This window comes from Mesoplodon bidens (assembly GCF_964165515.1).
Source record: "Mesoplodon bidens genome assembly, chromosome: 6".
NCBI lineage: Eukaryota > Metazoa > Chordata > Mammalia > Artiodactyla > Ziphiidae > Mesoplodon > Mesoplodon bidens.
In genome coordinates this window covers 38,308,684-38,327,066 of record NC_138162.1, presented here as the reverse complement: position 1 = coordinate 38,327,066, position 18,383 = coordinate 38,308,684, and the positions used below count along the sequence as shown (strand labels likewise).

Sequence of the window (18,383 nt, the reverse complement as noted above, 5' to 3'; positions counted from 1 at the left end):
TGCTCCTCTTCTTCCATCTCAAAGTCAATCTCAAAAGAAGATATTAATACTTGCCCATTTTATTCTGTTGATACAGCAATTAAAAGTTCACATAATTATACCCTTCATATACTGCTCTGTACATGCTAATAAAAATAAAGTACTGTTCTTACCAGTGCCTTATGGATTGGGGTTATATTTTATTTTGACTTTGATCATCCAGCTAAAATTTTGATTTATAGAATTTACTAATGGTAACCACTTCCCTATGTTCCATTTAAACTTCCAGAGTTAAACTACTAAGGGTTCTTGGCTTTGGTTCACTGTGAACCACACAGAAATTGTTCTTACCTTTACACCTTGAATGAGACCATTCATGAGGAATGTGTGTTGAGGAAATGTTTCATGCAGAACCTACAAAAAGCAAACAAACATCAAGACAAATTCAAAAACAAATTAAAGGGAATGATTTCTGCCTCTGTTAATGGCAGGCTAGGTAAACAAAATAAACCCTGGAATGAAAAAAATTTAAGTAACAATGACTTATGAAAAGGTAACAAGATCCTGAGGCAGAAATCTAAATAAAGCAGTAACCTAAAAAGGTTATGCCCAACATTCAGTTGCTTTTGCTACAAAAGCATCTGTAGCAAAAATAAACTGTTAACTTGGCTACCCCCTCAACCACCTACAATTTTAAGTATGTACTACAAGCAGCTATACAAACTCAGGTATGAACCTGCAGCCCAGCTTCATGTCACCTAGGAAGTCCAGGAAACCTCAAGTCTTAAATTTGGATTACAGTGATCCAGACTGGTAGCACCTCCAGATGTCTAGAAGAAAAATAACTAAAATCATTTCTGAAAAGGTCATCACCTAGGCTTCAAATCAACCGTATGTGTATTTTTCAAATATAATGACAAGCACACAATCAAAGGTAATCAGATACAAAAGTAAATAAGACATCATGAACAGCAACAAGCAAACAAAACTACAAAACAGAAACAGACTCTCAAAGACCTCACATTTGGGGATTACTCAACAGACTTTAAAATTAGCATGTTTACTTTGTTGCAAGATATATAAAATAAACTTGAAACTTTGTAGCAGATTAAAAGAACAAAAAGAAATTCTAGAAGAGAAAAAATGCATTAACTTTAAATTAGAAACTCAATGTTTGAAACTTTGTAGCAGATTAAAAGAACAAAAAGAAATTCTAAAAGAGAAAAAAATGCATTAATTTTAAATTAGAAACTCAATGGATATGTTTAACAAGATTAGACACAGCTTAAAGAGAATAACTGAACCGAAAAGTAGGTCAAAAGAAGTCATCCAGAATGCAGCACAGAGAGGCAAAAAGACAGAATATAAGAGAAAAAGTAAGAGACACAGAGGGTCCCATAAGAAAGTGTGACAATTAAACTTGTCCAGTAATGAGAATGAGGCAGAGACAATATTTCAGGAGCCAATGGCTGAGAATGTACTAGAACCAATGACAGACATCAATGCAGAGATTAAAGCAGCCTAACAACTTTTAAGCAGTATAAAAAGAAATCCACATTCACAATTAAAATTATAGAGAACCAAAGAAAAATTCCTATAAACAGCCAGAGAAATACAGATTGCTTTCAAAAGAACAACAGTTAGACTGTTTCATAAATGTAACAACTGAACCCAGACAAGGAGCATGCTATTCTATCATCAATATAATGAGAAAAACAAAACAAATGCCAACCTAAAATTCTATACCCAGTTAAAATGTCCTTTGAGGACAAAGGCAAATATAACATTATTGACCTAGCAAAAACTAGGTTACTAACGTACAGTAATGAGTTTACTAACTTATAGACCCCAATTAATAAAATATAAAAAATATACTTCCAGAAGAAGGAAAATAATTCAGATGTAATTAAGGTTCAAGATGCAAAACAGAATAAAGAGCAAAGAAAATGGTAAATATAAATGAACAGGGATGCTACAAAACAAAAATAATGGGTCTTGTTGGTTTTATTTTCAATTATACAGAATTAAAATACTTAATAATATTAGCATAAATGAGGTAAATGACTATAAAGTGTTAAATTCATTTACCTCATTTATGCTAATATTATCCTAGATGAGAGTAAAGATATTAATATTAGACTTCGATAAGTTTGCATGTAATGCCATGGTAACCAAAAATGACAGGAATAGAGTAGAATACTTCTAACATAACAGGAGAAAAATTAGCCTAACTATTCAATGCAAAAGAAGGCAAAAAGGAATAAAACAACAACTGAGAACTGTGGTACACAGAACAAAATAATGAGGTAACTGAATTCACACAGACTTAACACACCAGTTAAAAGGCAAAAAGTATACTACTGTAAAACCAAATTTTAGACAGAAACTGAACCACAGCATTTGGAACCACAGGATCTCTTATACATTGCTGGTAGAAATCTAAATTAGTATAATCACTTTGCAAAACAATTTAGCAAAATCTGGTTAAACTGAACTTTTGAATACCTATGATCCAGCAGTGTTTAACCACCAAAGAAAATCAAGCACGTGAACACCAGAACATGTACAAGAATGTTTATAGCAGCACTGTATAGACAACGGAACAACTGGAAACAAATGTTCACTACCAGGAGAACAGAAAAACAACTTGTGTTAAAAGTACATAATAGGGCTTCCCTGGTGGCGCAGTGGTTGAGAGTCCGCCTGCCGATGCAGGGGACATGGGTTCGTGCCCCGGTCTGGGAAGATCCCACATGCCGCGGAGCGGCTGGGCCTGTGAGCCATGGCTGCTGAGCCTGTGCTCCGCAATGGGAGAGGCCACAACAGTGAGAGGCCCGCGTACCGCAGGAAAAAAAAAAAAATAAAAAAAAATAAAAAATAAAAAATAAAAAAATAAAAAAGTACATAATAGGAAAAAAAGCTTGAAGCCCCAGAAGACAACATGAACATTATACATGTTATATACCCTTTTTTAGAAGTTCAAAAATAGCCAGAATTAAATAACATAGATATATCTTTGTGTGTTTATATATATATAATAATGTGAGCTAGAACTAGAAAATAATCAAGTAAATGATAAACAAATAAATTCAGAATTGTGGTTGTCTTTGTGGGGGAGGCACGGAAAGAGATAGGAAAAGAGGACACAGATAGAAATAAATTGTTGTTGGGTTATGCATGGGTTCACAGGTGTTCCAAACATCCTTAAAAAATATGTTATAGGAATAAATTTTAAAAACAAAGAAGGATAAAACATAAAATAAGGGGGGATGAATGTTTCATTCCATGAGTGAAACAATGAAATCTATGTATCATGAACAAAGAGTTATGATTAATCTAATTCTATGCACCTGAAGTCCTATGAATTATAAAAAGGGGGGGCAGGATAGAGCAACTGTATTCTAACTTTAGACAGTTTATCTCCACAGGTTCTTCAAAAAATGAAATTAAAATGTATCCATAGAAAAATTACTTCCAATCTATCCCCTAACACATAATTTTTAAGGTTTAGAAAAAATTTGTCATCTAAGCTAGTGGCATTTGAACTCTACTTTCTGTACTGAAAAAACAGAAAAGTAAATGAAGGCCACCAAATATCTCAAGCAGAAAATCATCAAAGTTTTCAGAAAAATCTTCCCTAAATAACAAATTTCACAGGATACAGAAATTTTCTTTAAAGAAAAAGGAATACAATATTAGAACTGTTTAATAATTTGTCATAGGTACTACCGAAATATGGTACAATAGCAAAACACCAGAGTCAGTATATTTTAAAAAAAGTTTCTCTGATCCTGGGTGTGCCAGTTATTTATCCATTGTCTCTTAGCCCCACTTTTTCCCTATTATACTCTATCAGACCAAGGCTGAGAGCTTACAGATATTTTTCAAACTCCCCTTGCCCATGGATTTCCTCAGTTTTTGCCAGTGGGAAACAATAGGGTTGGGGTAGTGCTGGTGAACACTACACCAATAACTTCAGAGCTGTCTTCATTCTGTCAAAGGGGCAGCAATGCTTCTCCTCTGCTGCCCCCAGCTTCATCCTCACCCTCCAGACCTCTGACCTCCCCTAAAACAATTCTACACTCAACATGACCCAAACATGCATTCACTTATGAAGGTGATGTAATCTAGGAATAACAGATAACCTCTTTAATTTGGCAAAACCATAGCCATGTATGAATGACAGAACTTGGATTTACTGAACTGCACATTAAAATAAAGATCTAATGGAATTTCTGGCAGTACGACAGACTGTTTCTGGGTAATAGAGCCATGATGCAGGAAGTTCCTCTAAAAATTTTCAATCTGTGCTTTTTAAAAACTTTCCTACTTTTTCCTATTTAAAAAAAAGACAAAGAAATAGTAAAGTTTTATTAAACAAGTAAAACAAAACAAGTCAATAAATTTTTTTTTACAAAGCTAAGGACTAAACCTTCACAAAATAAAGCAGCTGAAAAGAGCAACATTCCAAACTTATGATAAATTCAAAAAAATTTAAAATAAAGTATATAAATAATTTTACTACAAAACACAATAACTGTTACCATAATAAAGTAAACCTAATGATAAAAAGTATATTAAATATCTCAGATAATATCAAAGCTTTCATTTTAAATATCTTTCTATACAAAAAACTTCAAGAAAGATATTACCTTTTTTCTTGAGAAGGAATACAGTAAACATAAAATACAATGGCATTTGCTTATCACTTAAAAAAAAATTTAGAAACTTCAGAGAACTGAATTGACTTCCAGTACAATGAAGCTAATAAATATCTGTGTGTGTATATATATATTACATTCAAACATACACATACATACAGCTGTTCTTCTCCACTTCTACCTAAAGTATCACTGATATGACTGAAAAAACATGAAACTAATTTATAGCATTCACTATTTACTTGGAAGAATAGTGCAACACTTCTGGATGATATAGAGCAGATGGGAAAATGCTGACAATGAACCCTAAACGAGCTGAAGAAAACAGTCACATGTTCAGGTGAAAAAGATCTTTGAAGTAAATTTTTCAGAATCCAAGGGAAAAAAAAAAAAAAAAACAGAACTGGAGGAGGAGGAAGAACATCCATAACTCAACAGGTCATTAAAAGGTTACAAAGTAAGCCCCTGGTATCTTGCTCTCAAAGCTGCTGACCTCTATATTTGTCCCCAAGATAACAATCACAAGCATAGTGCTCTGAAGTGGGGCTTCTAAGTGGGATATGTGCAGAACTGAATTGGGGGTGGGATTCAAAACTTATAGTTTCCCAGGTCACTTATGGCTGCCAAGAGTGCCACAAAGCCGTACTATCACTTGAGAAACTACTTCAGTACTATAGAGGAAATCCCAGAGCACCCAGACTTCCAGAGCTCCTACAAGCAGTGCTTGCATTTGGTACTACAGAACAGGGATTTCCACCTGGGCTGGAGAATGACACTCTATAAGCTACCTGAGGTGTCTAGACCATGGGTGGCAAATTGGTAAAATGATATGCTTTCTGACTCATATTTTCCAAAGTGAGCTGGCTGTCATGTGTAGATTTCAGGAAATTTCACCAAACTCCATATGATTTTCTAGCATTTCATAGGAAGTCAGAAGATTTCAAAACATGGGGCCTGAACTGCCATGTCACCGACTGGCTAAGTAGATAGTGGCTGCTGCAGTAGAAAGAGCATGTATTCCACCGATAACACCAACCCATTCTCAACCCCACTTCTCACATTTACTACACTTGCGTAGCCCCAGAAGACGTTTGTTTTCACAATCCCTGACCTACCCCCTCATTTGTAAATACAAATATGTATAAAATTCAACAAAAGAATTTGAGAAAAACCACTGGAAGGCACAAAAAAGAACATAGAAAGGAAAAGATAATCTACCTCACTGCCAAATAACCAAATCATGGTAGGAAACAGAAGAAAGCTTTAAAACAAGTATAAGTGTCCTCCAAAAGATTCAAGAGTATGCCACGTGCATTAAAAACAATGTGTTACACAAGGACCAGCACCGAACAAAGCAAAACAAAACAAGTAAGGCAAGTCTTCAAGAACTGATTAGAAGATAATATAGAAAGAGGAAGAAGAGCACCAGAATGGAAATATATCAGGGTAAATCTAACTGAATACTGACTGAATAAAATATAACAATGTATTATATTGTTTAAAAAATACATAATTTAGTTGCACAACAATAATGGAGGTAGAAGAGAAACACATCTCTCTCAACAGATGGCAGAACAGGTAGACAAAAACTTCAGTGATTATATAAAAGGCATCAAACATAATTAACTCAAAATAGTTAACACATATAAAACACTATTCCAACCACAAAATACTTGCTCTCTTCAGATCACATGGAACATTTATCAGAATTAACCATATACTAGAATATAAAGCAAACTTCAACAAATTTCAAAGAATCGAAACAATTCATCACAATATGTTCTCTAATAATGCAAGCTAGAAAAATCCCAAATGTTTAGAAATTAGACAATACACTTCCAATAATCCGTGATTCAAAGAAGTTATAAGAAATATTAGAAAAAAGAATGAACTAAATGCTTTGTGACCGCCTGGAGGGGTGGGATAGGGAGGGTGGGAGGGAGACGCAAAAGGGAGGGGATATGGGAACATACGTATATGTATAACTGATTGAATTTGTTATAAAGCAAAAAATAATTAAAAAAAAAACATGATGAGGACATTACAAGAAAAGCAAATTACACTCCAATCTCTACTGTGCCCATAATTGCAAAGACACGAACAAAATACTAGTAAATCATATCCAGTGATAGTTTTTAAAATTATATATTTCTCATAACTAAGTGGAATTTACTACAAGAATACAAGGGTGGCTTAATATTCAAAAATCAATATAACTGACCACATTACCAGAATAAAGGGGAAAATCTAATTATCTGGTTATATGCAGAAACTTCATCTGATAAAAGTTAACACCCATTTATTTTAACAATAAGCAAAACAGGAACAGAAGGGAACTTCCTTTCTCTGATAACGAGTGTCTATAAAAACAATCTACAGCAAATGTCATACTTAGTGGTGAATTTTAGAATATCATATCAGTTATGAGATAAGGAAACCCACTATGACTGCTTCTATTCAACCTTACACTGGATGTCATAATCAATACAACAAAGAAAGAAAAAGAAATAAAAATAAAAAGGATTGGAATGAGTTAAAAACTGTCATTATTCACAAAAGATATGAATGTGTAGAAAACCTACAGATAAACTATAAGGATTAATAAGTAAATCTAGCAAAATTACTAAACACAAGGTCAGGACATAAAAACAAATTGTTTTATGTACCATCAACAATTAGAAAATTAACCTTTAAAACTACATTATTTACTATAGCATCAAAACCCAAATACCTAGGAATAAATCTCGTGAAAAATTCATGCACTGAGAAATGTAAAACATTATTCAGAGAACGTTTTAAAGACTGGATAAAAGGAGAATATACCATGTAGATTAGAAGACTCAATAGTATAAAGATGTCAGTTCTCCCTCAATTAATCTGTAGTAATGCAATCACAATCAAAATTCCCAGCAAGTTATTTTGTGAATATTAAAGAGCTGACTACAAAATGTATATGGATATAGAAAAGGCCTACAACAGCCAAGGCAATCTTGAGGAAGAAGAACCAAGTTATGAAAGTTATATAAGATATCAAGATATTGCTATGGAAATCAACACAGCATAGTATCAACACAGGATACACACAAATAGAATACAAAACCTAGAAACAAATCCATATGAATATGACTGCCTGCTTTATGACAAAGTTGACACATACAGTGGGGAAAGAAAGATTTTTTTAAATAAATGATGCTGGTTCAACTATATATTAATATGAACCAAAATGAATCTTGACCACTATAAAATACAGTGATTTTCTTCTAGATGTATGGTAGATCTGTGTGTGTAAAATAAACCAATAATGCTCTGGGGAAGAAGAAAGTGTCTTTAGCAAGATTTTAAGAAAGCAACCAAACATAAGAAAAACATCAGTTAACTGAACTATGTAAAGATTATGAACTACTGTTCATAAAAAGACACTATTAAGAGAGTGAAAAGGCAATCCAAGGAAAAAAAAGAAATATGATCAGATATTCACATGGCAAATAAATATACATAAAGGAGGTTAACTTCATTGATCATTAGGAGGATGCAAATTAAGGCCACACTGTACCCATCAGAATGACTAAAATGAAATACCAACTGTGGGTGAAGATATAGAGCCTGGCTTGTTGGAGGGTAAATTGATTCAACCACTCCGGAAAACTTTTGGCAGTATATACCTAAATTGAACAAAACCCTGAAATTTTTCTCCTAGGTATGTATTACAAGAAACAAGAAAAAATGTTTACACCTTAACTGATAAGACATATACAAGAAATATCACAAAAGCAGTATTTGTAATAGGCAAACACAGTAAACCCAAATGTCCACCAACGATAGAATGGATTTCAGAGATTTGCTAAAAGGATTCACAGGACTCAGAAACTGTTACACTCACAGTTACAATTACAGCAAAAGGATATAGCTCAGAACTGCAAACTCACTATTCTTGCCTGAAGTTCAGTAGCTTAATAAATAAATGCTTCTCAGTTTGTTGTGTGCCTTTGAATTCCAGAGCACTGAAATGGTTGTGTTTGACTGTTTTGTCCAGCTGTATTAGGACAGAATTTGTTTTGACCTCCTGTCATATCAAAAGTCAAAAGTCTGACAGTAATTTTAGGGGGGAGGGGGAAGAACTTTGCTTCCAAGACCTGTGAAACATTATGAAGTATAATGAGAGTCCCAAAAGACAAGGAGAGAAACGGGAGCTAAAATATTAAAAAATATAATGGCCAAAAACTTCCCAAATTTGATAAAAAATATTAATCTACAGACCCCAGAAGCCAAACAAACCCCAAGTAAAAGTAACACAAAAAGGGAATTCCCTGTCAGTCCAGTGGTTAGGACTCTGAGCATTCATTGCCGAGGGCGCAAGTTCAATCCCTGGTCAGGGAACTAAGGTCCCACAAACTGCGGGGCATGGCCAAAAAAAATGTAACACAGAAAGATCCACACCTAGACACATTATAGCATAGTCAAAGTGCTGAAAGACAAAGAGAAAATCTCTAAAGTGGCAAGGAAAGGAAATGAATTACCACTTACAGCAGGGACTGACAAGACTTATTCCATAAAGAAACATACAGTACATAGTAAATATTTCAGGTAAGGCTGTCTGTGGTGCAACTATTCAACTCTGCCATTGTAGAACAAAAGCTGTCACATTCAATGGGCATTGTCATGGTCCAACAAAATTTTACATTTGAATTTCATATAATTGTCATGTGTCACCACATACCCTCTTTTGATATTTTCCAACCTTTTAAAAGTGTAAAAAACATTCTTAGTACACAGACCACATAAAAACACACAGTAGGCCAGATTAGGCCTGTGGACCATAGTTTGCAGACCCCTGACATCAAGTGAACAATAATACTTATTAACAGCTGACTTCCTGTCAGATACAATGGATGCCAGACAATATAATGATATATTAAATGCTGAAAAATCTATGAAAAAAACAGAATGCACACTAAATATTTTATATACCAAATTTTAAGCCGAAGAGACCCACCAACAGTTTCCTTGTATTTCCATGTCACCTCTTCTTATAACTGTATTAATTAGGTAAGTTGGAAATCAGCATTGTTCTTTTTTAAGCATTCACAAGTTTATAGATATAAAAGCATGCTACAGATTACAACATACAACACACAAAAACAGGTCAGAAATAAATACCAAACAAAGGTCACTGCATCTAATTAACTAATACTCATGATATCATAACGGTCAGCTTGGCAAAAGAAGGCAAAGATTTAACATACTGTCATCGTATATTATAGATACCTTTAGTGAATGCTACTTATTTTAATAATTACATGACACACAAGAGGGTAGGTTCTGGGTACTTTGGTCAAAACACCATTAGGAACCTGTCAAAACCATAAAAATGAGCCTGGAAAATCTTATGAATCCAGAAAGCAAACAGTGTCCATGTGACTATAGTTAGAACTTACTTCCTTTTCATGTGCAGAGCAAATCATGCCTCAAAGTGCCTGTGTATTATGCCCAAAATGCCTGACAAACAGCCCTATCCATTCCATCCACCTCAACTCCCAAGAGGAAACACTGATTAAAGCAAAGGAAGCAGAAGTGCTGGACTGTGGAGCAAATAAGGGGCTGATGAGATAGAACAGTTTGTTAAATGAAAACATATTTTGAGAGTAAGTAAGAAGGGATAGGAAAACTGAATGCGGCAGGGAAGTGTTTAAAGAGAATTCTTTGGATTATTAGATCACCATACAGAGAGAAGATGGTATAGTAGGGAATACTGAGTCCTTGAATCTCTATCAGGATTCCAGGATGGTGAGCTTATAAAAGAAAATCTGCAAATTGCAAAACTAAAATCCTTCACTCACAAGAATATTAAGTATATCTTTATTTAAATAAGTGTTCTATTTAAATATACCTAAAGACTTTTAAATAAATTTAATCAGATTACTTTATCTATATTAAAATGAGATCAGGCCCTCTAAAAGGATGCACATTTTGACTAGAGGGTAGAATGTCAGGCAGGGATGTAAGACAAGAGAAAGGTCATTTTTATGTATGAAGAACCAATAGTACTACTAGAAGCTTAAGGTCACTGTGTAAGGCCAACTTTGTGGTTTTGCTTCAGTGTATTAGGGGTGGAGACCTTTCTGATGGTGCTTAATTAGCAAACTAAAGTTGTAATCTATGACATGGCCACATGAGACAGGCAACAAATCTCAGAGAAAATGACTAAGAAGAAATTGTTCTATACTACTTCAAACAGAGGGTCCTAATGAATGCTAGGATGCAGAGATAGTCAGATTGGACAATATATGAATATGTGTGTACTGTTTTGTATCTCCAAATCCTCATCTCAAGACTGTATTTTCTTGCTTTGGAAACAGGACAGAGTACTGCCCACTAGCTACAGCAAGGGGGAAAAAAGAGATCTTTCTTTTCAAAAGGAGGAGTGAACCAGTCCCCCCATGTCAAAAAAGAAACAGAGTTAAACTGTGGTGTAAAATCTGGGAGAGATAGGAAAGTAAAGGACATTTAGCTTAATTTAGCAACACCAAGAGCTTAGAGAAAGAGAATAAGCACATCTACTAACTCAACAACACTTCTTCTATGACACTGTAGAGTGACGTTAGTAACTCTGTACTCCTCACATAAATGTTCTTTTTAACCAAATCTTTGCAAGAAGCAAAACTGCTCAGAAACTGCAAAGAGGCAGTAAAGCAGCATTTAAGCTGGCTTCTAAGACTGCACTGCAGGGTCTAACAGGCACACAGTAACCCTAAGAAAATTACCTGCTTTGGGCAGTAAGAAGGAAGAAGGTGCATTAATTAGTCCATTAACTTATTAATTAAATTTAAAAGGGAGCTGATAATCTGGTCTAGGGTAAAAAGGCCCCAGGATCTTAACCATCTGGAAGGAGGTTTTAGAATGTCTCACATGGTATCAAAAACACTACAGCATTCTTCATTTCAATTTGAATTCTTAACAAATGAAGAATGATTACAGGATTACTTCTATATTGAGCAATTATAGGAAACGGGTTGCATCAGAAAAATACTATTTTGAAACTCTTAACTTTGTAAGCTAAAGAAACTGTGGGGGAAAAAGTCAGAGAACTAGGGCCAAAAATTAAAAATTAATTAAAAATTATTATTATATGGGCTTCCCTGGTGGTGCAGTGGTTGAGAGTCTGCCTGCCGATGCAGGGGACAGGGGTTCGTGCCCCGGTCCGGGAAGATCCCGCATGCCGCGGAGCGGCTGGGTCCCTGAGCCATGGCCGCTGAGCCTACGCGTCCGGAGCCTGTGCTCCACAACGGGAGAGGCCACAACAGTGAGAGGCCCGTGTACCGAAAAAAAAAAAAAAAAAAAAAAAAAAAATATATATATATATATATATATATATAATAACAGTTTATTAAAATGAGCAGCCTGGTATGTCTATATTTACACTAAAAATATGTCTTGGAGAAGCAATAACTTGACAACACATTATGTGTGTGCCCGCAACACATACATCTGTTCAAAGAAAATACACATTGAGCGTCAACTGTGTTCCAGGCAGCCCTAGGCACTAGAGACTGTGATTCACACAGCATGCAGGATTTCATGAAACTTAAAATGGAGACCACTTATCCCCCATTAACTAATAACCAGTTACCTCCCACAGTAAAGCATTATGAAGAAAAATGAAATGCAATGAAAAAGAATAAAATAGAGGATTAAAAACACAGGCAGTTTTTTAACCTGTTCCATCCAAAATGTAATTTTAAATGTGCCAAAAGAATTAAAAACTTTAAAAAGGGTATAGCAAAGTCATATGTAAGGCTAATAGTCATCCTCTAACGTTCTCTATTTTCTAAACCTAATTTGGGAACAAAGTTTATCTGAACCCAAAGGGATTCTCTGGTAAGGCAAAATGGTGATTGGGAAGGGTTAACCAACGATTTTTAAAAAACAATTTAAGACAAGTGAACTGTAAGGCCAATTAAAAAATACCTTTATTAAAACTAAGTGTTAAGTAGTTACTAGGCACCTAAAATCTGCACCCCAATCTTTTCTTCAGCATCTCCCTTCCCTCTAACCACACTATGTATCAAACATCCAAGTTCTTACTAAGAAATTCAATGGTTTCTACAAAGAAATGGCTGTAGGTCAGCTATCAAAAATGGAAATCGGGGCATTCTTACATTCATCACTGTCACTGTTAAACAGTACTTACCAATCTCCTATTACTACGTTCTTAAGTCAAAGGTCATTACACCCATACAAAGTAAGTTACAAACTTCAACAAAGGTTTGCAATAATTTCTTAAAGACTTCTTAAAGATTTTCCTAGATATACAGACTGTAGTTCATTCACAGCACTCCCAAGATTCTGGGAGTGGCCCTGCTACCCAGGAATATTTAATAAGCAGGTATTTAGTTGCAGGCGGTTCACAGTCTACACAGTGGGAACAACCCAATGGTAAACAGTCTTAAATTACTGTCAAGAGCTACTCTCAAACACATACCTAGACATACAGCTCTGGGGACATATGCTTAACAATGTCTCTGCTCTCATAAACAAGGACCGAGAGTTCAGCAATACTTACAGTTAACATTGGAGTTGTCAATAGGCCCCATGCAAAGAATTCAAGGAAGATGACAATAGCAGCATGGTGTACACTTGGTCGGCCAAACCCTTGTAGCTAAAAAAGGAAGGAAATTATTATGAAAAATAGTAAACAGCTATAAGAAACTCATTATCCTAAAATGGTATCTAACATACACACAGACACACACAAACTGTATAAAATAAACTTAGGACCTACCTATATTATTTAAGATAAAACTTAATTCTGTGGTATCCCTGATTTCTTCATCTTCCCTAATCATGGAAGGTGCCATTGATGAGACTTTCTACTTGTCCCATCAATGCAAATCACTGGGACTTTGGTAGGAAATCAACTGCGTCTTCAAGAGACTGGAGTTCCAGGACCTGAATATTCTGTCTGAACACACTAATTATGTGTTCCTTAGCAATTTGGCCTCTCTAAGCCTAGAGTTTCCCTTGCTACATGAGAGAGGTGGGCAGGGGGTCATATGCTCAAAAGCTTCAGGGGCAGCATAGATGACTTAAAATGATAGGAGGTGGGGGAAGAACAATGAGGACTAGGTCAAATCTGAAAACACACTTTGATACCTCAAGGTGTCAAAATCCAGCTTTCTGTTTCTGTTTTGTTTGAAAACTGTGCCTATTCTGCTAGTTTTCTGCAGTTTATGACTTCTGGAGATAAAACCTACAAGTCCACTCAATTTAATGTTCTTTGACTCTGTGCCAATGGTTTTTACAAAATCAAGTGCTGTACTAGCATTTTGTAATAACTGGAAGTGAGACTTACAGAAGACTTTGCAAAATCCCCATTATTCCTAAGCTTATATTTTTAAGACTTCAAAAGGTAAAAGCACATCTGCATGGTTTAATTAGAATTTAATCATGAGGAAATGATCAAATTCAGATTGTGAGACACTCTACAAGACAACTGGCCTGGTCTCCTTAAAAATGTCAATGTCGGGGCTTCCCTGGTGGCGCAGTGGTTGAGAGTCTGCCTGCCGATGCAGGGGACACGGGTTTGTGCCCCGGGTCCGGGAAGACCCCACATGCCGCAGAGCGGCTGGGCCCATGAGCCATGGCCGCTGAGCCTGCGCGTCTGGAGCCTGTGCTCTGCAACGGGAGAGGCCACAACAGTGAGAAGCCCGCGTACCACACACACACACACACACACAAAAAGTCCATGTCATAAAAGACCAAAATAAAGGTAGGAGACTTGTACAAATTAAAGGAAACAAGAGTCATAAAAAACAAATGGGGGATTCTGAACTGTATCCTGGATAAAAAGGAGAAAAGAGGAAAAAATTTGAATATGTACTATATATTAGATAATCATTTGGCATTGAGACAGGAAGGGGGGGGAGGGCACAACCTTTAAAAGAATGACACGGCCTGAGGACACGATAAACTGGTTAGAACCAACTAGGTTCAAGATGGCGGACAAGTTGACTTCCACTAGACCTTGAGTCTCAGTATATGCTCACTGTAACACATCAGCACACTAAATGACACACCCACAGGTGCCATAACAGTTCCAAGGCTGACCATAAAATGTCAACAAGTGGGCAATGGCCCAATTCCTGGAAATCCCCACCCCTTCCCCAAAATAGCTAGAATACTCCTCCCACTCATTAGGCTATGAAATTACCCACCCCTATAAAAACTGACAACCCCGTACCCTGGTGCCTCTCTCACCTTCTGAGATGGCCCACACTCTGTATATGGAGTGTGTTTCTCCCTGAATAAACTTTCTTTCACTTTACTATGGCTTGCTCTTGAATTCTTTCCTGTGCAAAGCCAAGAACCCACACTTGGTGGCTGTCCCAGGGACTCGCCTGAGATGGGAGGTGATCATCCTCTCACTCCCCACTATCTTTCCTGCAACAGCATTAATGTTACTGCAACTTGTTGTCAAATGATTTGGCAAAAAAAAAAAAAAAAAAGGTACATATATACTTTCTAAAGCAAATGTCACAAAATTTAATTTTGTTAAATTGTTGAATTTAGATGAAGGGAATGACTATTCGTTTTACTATTCTTTTTTGTAGTTTTGAAAATTTTCAAAACGGGCCAAGAAAAATTGTTATTAAAAATCCAGGAGCCTGGAGGAAGATGGCGGAAGAGTAAGACGCGGAGATCACCTTCCTCCCCACAAGATACATCAGAAATTCATCTACACGTGGAACAACTACAGAACACCTACTGAACACTGACAGAAGACCTCAGACTCCCCAAATGGCAAGAAACTCCCCACATACCTGGGTAGGACAAAAGAAAAAAGAATAAACAGAGACAAGGATAGGGACGGGACCTGCACCAGTGGGAGGGAGCCGTGAAGGAGGAAAGGTTTCCACACACTACAAGCCCCTTCGCGGGCGGAGACTGCAGGTGGCGGAGGGGGAAAGCTTCGGAGTAGCGGAGGAGAGCACAGTAACAGGGGTGTGGAGGGCAAAGCGGAGAGATTCCGGCACAGAGGATCGGTGCCCTCAGGCACACACCAGCCCGAGAGGCTTGTCTGCTCGGCCGCCGGGGCGGGCAGGGCTGGGAGCTGAGGCTCGGGTATCGGCTTTCAGTAGGAGCGCAGGGAGAGGACTGGGGCTGGCGGCAGGAAGAGAGCCTGAAGGGGTTAGTGCACCACGGCTAGCCCGGAAGGAGTCCGGAGAAAGGGTCTGGAGCTGCCGAAGAGGCAAGAGGCTTTTTCTTCCCTTTTGTTTCCTGGTGCGCGAGGAGAGGGTATTAAGAGGGCTGCTTGGGGAAGCGCCGGAGACGGGCGCGAGCCGCGCTAAAGGCGCGGACCCCGGAGACGGGCGTGGGACGCTGGGGCTGCTGCTGCCGCCGCCGCGGGGCCTGAGTGCGAGCGCGGGTCACTGTCCGCCCCGCCTTCCGGGGGGCCTGTGCACCCCGCCACTGCCGGGGTCCCGGGACCCGGGGACGGCTTTCCCGGGAAAGCGCACGGAGCGCCTTGGGCTGCTGCAACGTCACGCCGGCCTCTGCCAACGCAGGCTCGCCCCACACTGCGCGCCCCTCCCTCCCCTCTGCCTGAGTGAGCCAGAGCCCCCGAATCAGCGGCTCCTTTAAACCCGTCCTGTCTGAGCGAAGAACGGACGCCCTCCGGCGACCTACGCGCAGAGGCGGGGCCAGGTCCAAGGCTGAGACCCGGGAGCTGGGAGAGCAGAGAAGAGACAGGGAAATCTCTGTGCAGCCTCGGAGGCAGCGGATTAAAGCTCCACGGTCCACTTGATGTGCCCTGCGTCTGTGGAGTGCATGAATGGACAGAGAATCATCCCAAATTGAGGAAGTGGACTTTGAGGACAAGATTTAAGACCTTCCCCGCTTTTCCTCTTTTTACAACAAACTATCCCAAATTAAGGAGGTGGACTTAGAGAGCAAGATTTCAGACTTCTCGCCCTTTTCCTCTTTTTACAACGAATTATCCCAAACTGAGGAGGTGGACTTGGACAGCAAGATTTTTGATTTTTCCCCCTGCTCTCTTTTTGTGAATGTGTATGTGTATGCTTCTGTGTAAGATTCTCTGTATAGCTTTGCTTCCACCATATGTCCCAGGGTTCTATCGGTCCGTTTTTTTTCAATAATTACTTTTTAATTTTAATAACGCTACTATATTTCATACTTTATTCTATTTTACTTTACCTGCTCTTTCTTTTTTTCCTACCTTCCCTTCCTCCCTCCCTCCCTCCGCCCCTCCTTTCCTTCTTTCTCTCTTTCTTTCCTTCCTCCCTCCCTCCCTTTCACTTTCTTTTTCTTTCCTTCCTCCCTCCCTCCCTGTCTTTCTTTCCTTCCTCCCTCCCTCCCACCCTTCTTCCTTTCACTTTCTTTTTCTTTCCTTCCTCCCTCCCTCCCTCCTTCCTTTCTTTCCGTCCTTCCTCCCTCCCTCCTTCCTTTCTTTCTCTCTCTTTCTTTCTTCTACTAATTCTTTCTTTCTACTTTTTCTCCCTTTTATTCTGAGCCGGGTAGATGAAAGGCTCTTGGTGCTGCAGCCAGGAGTCAGTGCTGTGCCTCTGAAGTGGGAGAGCCAACTTCAGGACACGGGTCCACAAGAGACCTCCCAGCTCCACATAATATCAAGCGGCAAAAATCTCCCAGAGATCTCCATCTCAACACCAGCACCCAGCTTCAGTCAACGACCAGCAAGCTACAGTGCTGGTCACCCTATGCCAAGCAACTAGCAAGGCAGGAACACAACCCCACCCATTAGCAGAGAGGCTGCCTAAAAACATAATAAGGCCACAGGTACCCCAAAACACACCACCAGACGTGGACCTGTCCACCAGAAAGACAAGATCAAGCCTCAACCACCAGAACACAGGCACTAGTCCCCCCCACCAGGAAGCCTACGCAACCTACTGAAACAACCTTAGCCACTGGGGACAGACACCAAAAACAACGGGAACTACGAATCTGCAGCCTGCAAAAAGGAGACCCCAAACACAGTAACATAAGCAAAATGAGAAGACAGAAAAACACACAGCAGGTGAAGGAGCAAGATAAAAACCTACCAGACCTAACAAATGAAGAGGTAATAGGCAGTCTACCTGAAAAAGAATTCAGAATAATGATACTAAAGATGATCCAAGATTCTATTTCCAAGATCCAAAATCTTGGAAATAGAATAGACAAAATGCAAGAAACAGTTAACAAGGACCTAGAAGAACTAAAGATGAATCAAGCATCGATTAAAAACACAATAAATGAAATGAAAAATACTCTAGATGGGATCAATAGCAGAATAACTGAGGCAGAAGAACGGATAAGTGAGGTGGAAGATAAAATAGTGGAAATAACTGCTGCAGAGCAAAATAAAGAAAAAAGAATGAAAAGAACAGAGGACAGTCTCAGAGACCTCTGGGACAAGATTAAAGGCACCAACATTCGAATTCTAGGGGTTCCAGAAGAAGAAGAGAAAAAGAAAGGGACTGAGAAAATATTTGAAGAGATTATAGTTGAAAACTTGCCTAATATGGGAAAGGAAATAGTTAATCAAGTCCAGGAGGCACAGAGAGTCCCATACAGAATAAATCCAAGGAGAAATACGCCAAGACACATATTAATCAAACTGTCAAAAATTAAACACAAAGAAATCATATTAAAAGCAGCAAGGGAAAAAAACAAATAACACACAAGGGAATCCCCATCAGGTTAACAGCTGATCTCTCAGCAGAAACT

The 18,383-nt window shown here is 38.2% G+C and overlaps 1 protein-coding gene across 1 annotated transcript in view; it reads right to left on the bottom strand.

Annotated features, from left to right (window-relative positions):
• MFSD14B (major facilitator superfamily domain containing 14B) overlaps nt 1–18,383 on the bottom strand; it is an 88,899-nt gene that overhangs the window by 34,114 nt on the left and 36,402 nt on the right. The window contains exons 2-3 of the mRNA XM_081236317.1: nt 13,201–13,296; nt 331–393 (exon numbers count right to left, since the gene is read on the bottom strand). Of these exons, the coding sequence (XP_081092443.1) occupies nt 331–393; nt 13,201–13,296 (159 nt within the window). The remainder of the gene's footprint in view (nt 1–330; nt 394–13,200; nt 13,297–18,383) is intronic.